The sequence below is a fragment of the Puma concolor genome, chromosome D3, assembly GCF_028749965.1.
Source record: "Puma concolor isolate L17-30 chromosome D3, mPumCon1.1.hap2, whole genome shotgun sequence".
In the NCBI taxonomy this organism is placed as follows: Eukaryota; Metazoa; Chordata; class Mammalia; order Carnivora; family Felidae; genus Puma; species Puma concolor.
The window spans coordinates 22,759,353-22,770,339 of NC_141678.1; the positions used below are offsets into that span (position 1 = coordinate 22,759,353).

The following is a 10,987-nucleotide window of genomic DNA, read 5'->3' on the forward strand; positions in this document are numbered from 1 at the left end:
TCAGGGGTGGGCAGGGACCAGCCTGGGGTGGAGGAAGTTCAGGGGGGGCTTCCCTGAAGAGGTGAAGCTTGGACTGGACCTTGATGTCTGGATGACAGTTCATTCAGTAGGAGGAGGTTCAGGCAGTGGGAACAGCATATGCAAAGGCCATGAGGTGAGTGCTCTGCTCCCCTGAGGGACTGAGGAAAGTCAGAGAAGGCAGTGGGCTAGAAAGGTATGGGTGAGGCTTGGGGGTGGGCAGGGCCTGGTGGCTGTGGTAATAACTTTGGCCTCACCAAACGTCCGCATGAATCCAGGGGAGTGTTTTAAACAAGAGGGTGGCACCAGGCTGTATTGTACAAGTCCCCTGGAGGGACTGCAATGGCAGTAAAGCCATTTGGTGGGTGGATCCATTTCCTTCCTCCTGACTTTCCTCCCTCTCTGTTAAGACTTCCAGCCACACCTGCTTTTCTCTAAACCAGACCTATGCAGTCTTGCTTGCATATCACCTCATGCAGTCCTCTCCATGTGGAATTTGTAGCATCTCTCTCCTGCATTTTTGCCAGTTAAACTGGCATTCCCCGCCCCCCTCTTCCATCCCAGACCTGTAGAAATACCGACCTCCTCACCCAATCACTCCCTGGCTGGTCCTTGACCAAGTGGATATCCATCTTCCCACTGTGAAAACCATTTATTTTCAAGTTTGTTGAGCTATGTGGCTGCATGAGTTCTGGGCAAGCCACTGCGTGTATGGTGTGCTGGCCAATCGTGTGGACCTAGGACAGCTGCCTGGAGCCCAACTTGCCTTTGCTCCCTCCCACCTGTGTGACCTCCCGTCAAATACCTCATCTCTCAGGCCTCAGTTTCCCCATCTACAGGATAGACACAATGATCTCTGTGAGGATGGTTGGGAGAATTCACAGAGCCAGCCTGTAGGAGGAAGTGCTCAGAACTGGGTGCAGCCCACAGAAGAGCTCCAGAAACGTCTGATTATTACCAGTGGGCAAATGGCACGTGCCTGGGCACCAAAACATTTTTGGCAAGAATGTGATGTTTCAAAATAGGCGTTGTATGTTGCCAGCATGAGAAAAGTCAGGACTCCATTGGACTTCGTGATCCTTGTTTGATGGTTAAGGTTATTTTTATTTACAGTGATATCTCAGTGCTTAGAGCCTGTAGGGTTCTAGGCCCTCTGTGTTCATCTCGCCCATCCCCTCATCTCTCAGAGAGGACCCTGGGCTCAGAGGGGATGGTGAGGGGGGTGGTTGTTCTAGGCCAGCCAGAGAGAAGATAGCAGGGCAGCGCTCTTATCTCCTGGTCATCCCATCTCAGAGTAGATGCTTGTCCCCCGCCCCCCGCCCCACTGCCGAAGACAGTGAGCCTCCTGAACAGAAGTGAGTCCTTCTATCCCTATCTCTATGCTGCATTTCTCTGAAGGTTCAGGCCTCTGGAAGGGGGCTTAGTTACCCAATTTGGGGGAGCCGCTGGACACACAGAGGCTTCCCACACTGTGGACACACCAGGTCCCAGAAGAATTCTGTGGCACATCTCAAGCCAAAGGATCCTCCAGCCCAGGGTGACCTCGCTGGCCTCATGGGGAGGGCCCTGGTAGATACTTGCTCACCCCAGGGTTTATGTAATGTCGTCTTTCCCAATCGTCCTCAAAGCCATGCTATGACATAAGCAAATGTACGCCTCTGTCTGCCCCAGTGGCTGGCGGGTATTTATCGAGCACTTGCTATGAGCTAGGCATTTGCACGCATTATCCACCAAATTACCCTCACTGTCCTCTTGAGACAGCACTTACCACTGCATTTTTTAAAAAATAGAGATACAAGATATGTATATTATCAACTTCACCATTTTAAAGTATATAATTCGGTGGGTTTTAGTATATTCAGAAGATTGTACAACCATCACCACTATTTAATTCAAAAACATTTCATCACCCCAAAAGAAACCCCATACCCATTAGCTGTCACTCCTTATCCTTAGATCTCTCCAGCCACTGGGGAGCACTCAGGTGCTTTCTGTCTCTATGAATTAACCTATTCTGGACATTTCATATAAATGGAATCATCCAGCAACCTTTTGTGACTGGTTTCTTTTACTTAGTATAAGGTTTTTGAGGCTCATCCACATTGTAGCATGTGTCTGTACTTCATTCCTTTTGTGGCTGAATAATATTCCATTGTATGGATATACCACAGTTTAAAACTCTGTTTTCTGCTGATGGACATTTGGATTGCTTCCACTTTGGGGCTATTGTGAATAAATGCTGCTATAAATAATTGTGTGCAAGTTCTTGTGTGAATGTATGCTTTCAAGTCTCTGGGGTGTGTATGTAGGCATGAAATAGTTCGGTGTATGACACCTCTTAATGTTTAACGGTTTGAGGTTCTGCCAGACAGCCTTCCGAAGCGGCTGCACCATTTTGCATTCCCACCAGCAGCCTGTGAGGGTTTTGGGTTTCTCCGTGTCCTCTCCAGTACTTGTTATTGTCTGTCTTTGATTGTGGCCACCTAGTGGATATGGAGAGGTGTCTCATTGCAGGTTTGATTTTGCATTTTCCTGATGGCTAACGATGATGAGCAGCTTTTTATGTATTTATTGGCCATTTGTCTGTCTGTTTTGAAGAAATACCTATTCATTTCTCCTTTGCCCATTTTAAAATTGGGTTGTCTCTTGATTGTTAAATTGTGGCACTGCAGTCCACAGGGGAAACCGTGGCTCAGAAAGGGGATGTGACTGGGCCAAGAACACTGAGCTCATAAGTAAATTGAGACCGGTAACTGGATGGATCTCCACCTCCCACCCTAACAGGTCAGAGATCACTGTCTCTCTTCCCAGATGAATGGCCTCCTGCCTTCCATTTTGACCCACTCACAAAGGTCACCCCAGGTCTTTTTCTTGCATTTAAAGCAGTAGAGCCCCACAGCCGGAGGGTGGGCCGGAAAGACATGGAAACAGCAGTTCTAAGGAACAAAGCTGGTCCTCTTTCCCCCTCCAAATCACGCGGACCTAGCTGACGTGGCCCGGGAAGAGGGGAGAGCCCGGGCCTGTGGTCGGGGAGCCTATTTATACTGGCTGGGCCATGTTGCAAGCTTTTCCTGCTGGCGAGAGGGACGTCACTGGGTGCTGACCTCACCAGAAACGCTGACGCATCTTCCCCTCATGCTTTGCTCTGTTGACCAGCCGGGTCTCCTCACCTTGGGGCCACTCCCTGTCCTCCTACACATCACTGTCCCCTCCCACCGAGCTCTGGACACTCCCCCATCGTCCCCACTCCCTGCAGCCCTCCAGCCATGCCCTGCACTTGCGAGCTGTTATAGGCTGAATTTTATCCCTTAAGTTTATATGTTAAAGACCTAACCCCACTGTACCTCAGAATGTGGCTGTATTTGGAGATAGGACCTTCAAAGAGGTAAGGTATAATGAGGTCATTGTGGGAGGGTGGGGCTAATACAATATGACCGGTGTCCGTATAAGAAGAGGAGATTAGGATAGACAGAGGGCCAACCATGTGAGGAGATGAGAAGGCAGCCATCTACAAGTCAAGGAGAGAGGCTGCCAGATGAAATCCACCCTGCTGACACCTGGGTCTCAAGACTTAGGACGGCGCCAACATGCCTTCCTATTGTTTATGTCCTGCCATCTGTGCTTCTTTGTTACAGCAGTCCGCGCAAACTAATATAGAAGCCCCCTTTGCCTTTGGTGGCCTTTGTCCCTGGGGCCTGCACACTGAACCTCGGTTAGCTACGTGCTCAGAGCGTCGTCTTTTAGACTTGACAGCCCTGGTTTGAATGCCCCCTCCTCTTTTTTCTTTTTTTTTTTTTTAAGTTTATTTGTTTATTTTTTTAGAGAGAGAGAGAGGGAGAGCACACGTGAGCAAGTTGAGGGGCAGAGAGAGAGAGAGAGAATCCGAAGCCAACTCAGCTGTCAGTGAGAGCCTGAGGCAGGGCTCGAGCCCACAAACTGCGGGATCATGACCTGAACCAAAGTTGGACGCTTAACTGACTGAGCCACCCAGGTGCTGCTGAATGTCGCCTCCTTTTAACTATTCCCACACAGGGTGACACGGGGACGGGAAAGTAAAGGCATGTAGCTCTCCCCCGAGTGTGGAGGTTGGTCCGCAGTAGCTGAGAGGGGCAAGAGGCTCTCCTGCTGGATGTGGCTCTCTTGCTTGGAGCCAGGCCCCGAGCTTCTCAGTTTCCTCATTAAAAGGAGCCAAAGCATCCCTGCGTGGGTGCTCTCCCTCTCAGGGCTGTTGCAAGATGAGATCAGGGATGTGAAATGAAGAAGGATCCCAGCTTGGCTTGGGCCCCAGGAAATAGTCTTGCGGGGGTGGGCACAGAGATGAGGAATTTAGCAGAAGCAACGTTCTCAGGAGGAGAATCCAGAACTGGCCTTTGGGGGTGGCACTGGTGGGTGTGGTAAGCACCATGCTGGGGTGCCAGGGAGTGGGTGGGGGGTGACGAACAGCCTCCTGGGCATGGAGGTGTGTCTGGTTTTACCCACTACTGGATCCTTAGCACTTGGGAATGGCTGGCTCAGAGAAGGGCCAAATAAAAGTTTTTTGAATGGGTAAATGAGTGATGTTAAGTGTATATACAGAGGAGAGAACAGGTAGGAATAGCCTTGGTGGTCATGATGGGTGCTGGGGACATGGATGGACAGGAGGGTGTCCGACCCTCTTCCTTCCTGGCCACCTCAGCTCTCCTTGTTCAGGCTCCACGGGCCCAATGCTCTCCCCAGCTGGAGCAGCCCAGGCCTCCCTGGCAGATTCCAGAGGCCCCACCCTGGTTCCCAGCCTTCCGAGGCCCCCCTGCCCACCGGGCTCCTGAGGGTGCAGGCCACAGACCCCCTTCCGGGCCTGGTAGATATGCTGCGGGTGCCAGGCATGACCTGCAGGCCTGAGCCAGCATTTCCGCCCCCTTGTCTGCCCTAGCCCAGGCCTCCTTCACCCTAGGCAAAGTAACAGGTAGACTAGAGAGGCGTGGTCTCCAGGGTTCCTTCACTCTGACGTCCAGAGGTCTTCGAGAAGCTGAGGACCAACCCACAATCACTATCTTTCAGAGAAAGTGAAACCTGGTCCCCAACCGTCACCACGGCGACTCCCCCACCCTGGCTTCCCCTCTGAGCTCACAGCTTCCCCATCTCCTCCGCCCCCCACACCATCCCTCAACAGCTAGTACTTGGAATTAGACTTTCAGCTTTCTTTTTTCCTTCAAAGGACTTTTGCCTTTTATGTCCATGACAGCAGCAGCTCTGTGAGCCTGAGCCAGGAAATACTGTTTGAACCCTCCTTTTACAGGTGGGGCCTCTGAGGCCCAGAGAGGTTAAATGACTTGCCTCTGGTCACACAGTATGTCAGCTCGCTTGAGCCCTAACCTCCTGTTTCTCTTGCTTTAAGCACCTGTTTTCCGCCAGAAGACCCTGTCTGTAAAGAAAGGGCCTAGGTGTGGGCAATGGGCCTGGGATAAAGAAGGTTTGTTGCAAGGGGTTTGCATGATGGGAGAAAGGAGATGGCTGGGAGCCCCACTGGAGGATGCAGGTCCTGGGGCCAGAACCACAATCTCGGGGCTGCCAGCCTGGGTCTGGCTCTGTGCCCAGAGCCCGGTGGTTTCCGCTCACAGATGTCCCAACAGCCCCAGCAGGAGGGCGGGAAGGGCACTCAAGAAGGAAGATGTCTCGCTCCCCTCAGTCCCAAACCACAGTGGCTGCTGAGGCTGATGGCTCCTGGGCCGAGCCTGGCCTGCGGGCCCTCTGAGGCCCCAGTTGGCACACTCTCCCCTCTATCCTGGGCACAGCTCCCTGCACATGGCTCGGACCCCCATGTTCCCTACTCACCCCAGGAAGGCTGGGGCTGCGGTTTGCATCATCCTTGGGCGTGGGGCTGACCTCGAAGAACGAATTCGAAGAAAACAGGAGGAGGAGCAGGCATGCCACCGCACCCAGCGCCCATTGGCCGCCCGTGGAAACTTTGGTTTTTGGGGTCATGTTCCCAGAAGGCCTGCCCCTCCCCCCCCTCCGCTCCCCACCCACCTCACGAGGTGTTGGCCAATCGCCCTGGCGGGCATAAAGTGGCTGCTAGCCCGCAGGGCTCCCAGCCAGGAGGTGTCACCCCCAGCAGGCGCCGGCCGGAGCTCGGGCACCCAGCATGCGGGCACAGCTTATGCGGAGGACGCTGCTCAGTAAGTACTTCCTTCCTCTCCACCAGTACCCACTTGCTGTGCCCCTGGGCACCAGCGGGGAGCAGAGGCACCTTCTGTCCTTTGGGAGCTGGAAAGGCTGGGCACCAGAAGGATGCTGAGAAGGGGGGAGAACTGGGAGGTCAGGCAAAGCAAGTGGTCCACTGAGAACACAGCATCTTTACAAGGTAGAGAAGGACTATCCCCAGAAGGCTTCTAAAGGGGAGGTGATGTAGAGACAGCTCTGGGAACAAGAGAGTGAGGGAAGGGGATAGATTGAGGGGAGAAGCCAGAGAAGCAGAGGGGAGGTGAGATACATGCTGGATAGAGTAGGAAGCTGCAGAAGCCAAGAGGAAAACAGTGTGATGTCTGGAGGGGTGGTGAGGCCTCCTTCTTGCCCTGATTTGCAGGGTCTGGAATGGATACACACAGCCAGCCAGGCCCAGGGACCCTGGAACCCACACAATCACACAGCACACATAGCCACACCCACAGGATGACGTGCACACAGAGCCGTGTGATGTCATTCAGAGCCCTCAATCTCACTAACTTGGGAACCCCCACATGCAGCCTGGGCCCCCACGGTGGACAGGGCACAACGTTTGTTTGTGGCCAGCTCCTTCCTTTCACCTCACACAGACCTGGACACACGCCCATGAAGACACCCTAGTCCCACGTGCATGTGGTGCTCACACGGACTCCCCTGCCCAAGCCCAGCAGCAGATACCTGAGGAGGTGGCGAGGAGTGCCCTGTGGTCGCTGTGCCTGGGTGGCCAGCCCCTCATCCTTCCCCAGGAGCTGAACGGTTCTTAGGAAGGGAACATGGTGTCACTGCCTTCCGGGGCCATTGCGCCACAGGCCCCTTCCGACCACATGGCTGCCGGTGCCTGGGGGGTGGGTGTGGGGAGGTTGGCCGGCAGTAAGTATGCTCTTCCCACCCCGAACATTCTGGCTCACGGCGTATCTGGTGGGCCTGACAGATGTGGGACATGAAGGGAGAGAAGAGGAAGGTGCAAGAGGTTGAGGACAATGCTGGCCTTGTGTGACCTGGGTGAGCCCTTCTCCTTCAGTGCCTTGATTTTCCTGTCAGTAAAATGGGGGCTCTCTTGTTTGTACAGACATAGCTCAGGGCACCAGGCTGCTGCCAGGCTAAGCCCACCTGCAAGGAGGGCCAGGCTCTGTTACGGGGGGACCCGGAGGTCTTGCAGGCAGCAGCCCCACCTGGGCTGCTGTGTGTCAGATCCTGGGGTTGGGAAGATTGGCAAGTGCAGGAGGTCCAACTGGGCCCCAAAACCTCCTCTCAAAGGCCTGCATGGTGAAGTGCAGCCCTGTTTTGGATGCTGGGCAGTGCCTCATGGGGGAGGTGGTGGTGGCCCCAGCAGGTGCTCCTTCCTGTGCACACACGGTGCCCAGCCCCACCCATGACAGCACGAAGCCTGAGACGATGGGCTGTGCCCTCTAAGGCCCTCTTAGGTTCCCTCCCCTCTGAAAGCCACCCGCCTCCCCAAGTCAGGTGACACCCCCCTTCTCTGCCCCAGGTCTGGTCCTTGGACTCCTGTTCCTGAGTACGCCGGCCATGGGCAGCTGTTTGGACAACTACCAAGAGCTCCTTGGGCAGCTCCAGAAGCTGGCGGACTTCATGCAGCACACCAGCATGCTCCTGGACCCCTATGTGAGCGCCTGGCCCCTGGTGGCATCTGAGTTTCAGAGAATAGTAGTCCTAGGGCAGCAGTGAGCCCAGAGAAGATGAGACCCGACTCCCATTCACCCAACCCCTACTCGATATGGGGCAGGTGGGGAAACCAAGTCCCTGTGTTATTCCGGGGCCACATCGAACACTCCAGGCCTTGGAGTGTTCCACTCCTTGGCACTTCACTCCTCTGAAATGCCAAGGAGACATTACAGCTTTCCCAGCTCAGTGGGCCGGAGTGAAAACCTCAACTCCATTGTATACCTACCCATGTGCCCTGCTCTAGGCCTCAGAGATGTAACAGTGAACAAAACAGAGTCCCGTCCTCCTAAAAAAGCTCAAGGTTACCCACCCACCCCCACTCAAACTCTGCACACCACAATCACCACCTGTGCAGTCACCTCAACCCGCCAGCCCCCCAACATCCTTCTGTCCTGTCTGCAGTGATGGGAGAGTCCTTGCTCCTCCTTGGCCTCAGTTTCTGATCTGTACGATGGGAGGATTGGATGGGATACATGAGGTTGAGCATTTCAAGGCTGACCAGAGCAGAATTGTGTGTGTGTGTGTGTGTGTGTGTGTGTGTGTGTGTGTGGTGGGGGCTCTAGCACTCACCCTCTGATTCTCCTTTCCCTCCAGATCAGCATCCAAGGCCTGGACAAGGATGGTCTGAAGAAGCACTGTCGGGAGCGCCCCGGGGTCTTCCCCAGCAAAGATGCCCTGCAGCGGCTCAGCAGGCAGGAATTTCTGCAGATCCTTAACACCACACTGGGCCATGTTCTGCACAGACTGAGAACTTTACAGAAGGACATCCCCAAAGCCCAGGACTTAGAGAAGCTAAATATAGCAAAGTTAAACATTCGCGGGTTCAAGAACAATATCCACTGCATGGCCCAGCTGCTTCCAGGCTCCTTGGAGAAGACTGAGCCCACTCCGACAGGCCCAGGGGCTTCTCCGTCACCCACCCCCATCTCAGACGCCTTTCAGCGCAGGCTGGAGGGCTGCAGGTTCCTGCATGGCTACCACCGCTTCATGCACTCAGTGGGTCAGGTATTCCGAGAGTGGGGGCAGAGCCCGAGTCGGAGCCGGAGACACAGCCCCCGCCGGGGCCTGCGGAAGGGGAAGCACAGGACGCATCTCTCCAGCAGGAACAAAAGACTCATGCCCAGAGAGTGGTTGCCCCGGTAGCCTTAGGGGTAACCCTGACAGATAAAGGACTCACAGGTATTCTGTAGGATGGCCCATCCCCGCCGGCCTCCAAACCTGCTCTCCTCTGTTCCCCACCCCCTCAGAAGCGCACTTTAAGGGGTGGGAGCCAAGCAGGCCCCTCTACCTCCTTCAGGCGGGGAGGGTAGGGTTAGACCATTTAACCCCCAGCCCTGAGTTCCCCAGTCTCGGTGGGATGGCCAGGTCAGGCCACGCGGGGCTAACTTTCCATTGATTCAGGGGTCTGATGACACAGGCTGACTCATGGCCAGACTGACTGCCCCCCCTGCTCTGCTCCCCAGAGGCCTGTCGGCCCTTCCCTCTCATGACTTGCAGGGCTGTTGACCCCAGACTTCCTCCTTTCCATGGAGGCATGGTTCCGAGGGGGAGGTCAGGGCCTGAGCTGGCCTCTTATGCCTCATTGACAGTCTCAGGCCAGACACCTGGACATCTGGGTGACCTCATTTTAGGCAGCTGTGACACAGGCAGAGTGTCCTAGAAGGAGTGCTGATCGGGGTAGGGTGTCTAAAAGTGGGGCTCAAGGGCCAGCTCAACCCCTCTCACTGTGTAGCCTCGGGAAGACCACCTTACCTCTCTGGACTTCAGTTTTCTTTTTGTGATTCAAGAGAGTTGGGACCGTGTAAAGCCCTCTCTGCTTGCCAGTAGCTGGGATTCTATGGCATACAGTGGATATCAAATGCAGTGCAAATGGACATGGAGTAAAGACCTAGTGTCTGGAAGTACCCAGTCTTGGGTCCTGGCTGCTGGCTCCTCCCCCTGGTGGTGCATCATGAAATTTTCTCATGCTGAAGCAAGGGAGTCCCAGAAGCTGCTGGGCCAATTCTTTGCAGGAATATGATTAATTTATCGATTTTTATCAGTTTTTATCTGTTTCCTATTTATAAGGCTTATTTATGATACGTATTTAATGTTAATATTGTGCCAACATATATTTAAAACTTGCCTGGTTTCTAAAGTCCCTGTGTCTCTCTGTTGCCTTGTGGGAAAGAATTTGAGGGAATCTAGCCTCTTGGAGGAAGGGGGGGGGGCCCTGACCGTGGGGGTGTCTCAAACAGGGCATTTATTGTGTCTGAATGTGACTCCCTTGAGATGCTAGGGACTAGAGGGTTTGGGAGCAAGAGAGGAGGGAGGAAAGCTGGAATGTGTGGTCCCCTGTAGGTGTGTGACTGGGGGGTATGTGTGCTTATGCGTGTTACGTGAAATAGACAAGATAGTAACAGACCCTGCCTCAGACATGGCCTGTGACCTGCTGTGCGCTTGAACCTGTTTCTTGAAGGGCTCCTGGCAGGACTCTCTGCAATAGATAAGATCCACTTTGCAGATAAGAAGACTGAGTCTCAGGGAGACTGAGTTACCTGCCCATGTCCTCAGAACACGTTTTCTGGGAGGGCGGACACATGCTGAATTCAGGTCTGTTAGATGCCAGAGCATCTTCTGTTACTCTTCAACCTCTGTAACTTGGCCAGCAATGTCATGAGTCCCTAAGGGCACAGAGCTCCCAGGCTAGGGGGCAGACAGGCAACAGACATGCAGAAGAACCAACTCAGAATATTGGGCTATGAGCTCTGCATAACGAAATCGGGTGATGTAATAGAATGAGAACCTCAGGCAACAGGCATGGCCCTGGGAGAGGTGAAGCCTCTCCATCCACTCTGAAATCTGAATGGCACAGGAGAGGGGGTGGGGCCCCCAGGTGGCAGAAACAGCTAGGGCAAAGGCTCCAAGCATTCCAGGATCAGCATATAGTGAGCCAGGGGCGTCACTGATTTATATCAAAAAGGCCCGGAGAAGGGAAGCATCTTGCTCAAGATCACAGAGGGAACTCCAGCACAGAACTCCGGACCCTGACTCCCAACCAATAGTCTTCTCGGCAATGCCCAATGTGTTCCAGGTGACCTACCAA

General features: G+C 54.1%; 1 protein-coding gene across 3 annotated transcripts; it reads left to right on the forward strand.

Moving 5' to 3' along the window:
- The first annotated feature begins 2,403 nt into the window (after positions 1-2,403).
- OSM (oncostatin M) lies at positions 2,404-10,039 on the forward strand. Of its 3 annotated transcripts, none has more exons than XM_025933311.2 (3): positions 6,010-6,173; positions 7,709-7,842; positions 8,497-10,039. In XM_025933311.2, exons 1-3 carry the CDS (start codon positions 6,140-6,142, stop codon positions 9,043-9,045), a joined length of 717 nt encoding a protein of 238 aa, XP_025789096.1. In that variant the 5' UTR covers positions 6,010-6,139; the 3' UTR covers positions 9,046-10,039. The 3 variants fall into 3 exon arrangements, with proteins under 3 accessions (XP_086538218.1, XP_025789096.1, XP_086538219.1); XM_086682093.1 differs by having other exon boundaries at positions 6,047-7,221; XM_086682092.1 differs by lacking the exon at positions 7,709-7,842 and having other exon boundaries at positions 2,404-6,173.
- The last annotated feature ends 948 nt before the right edge of the window (positions 10,040-10,987 follow it).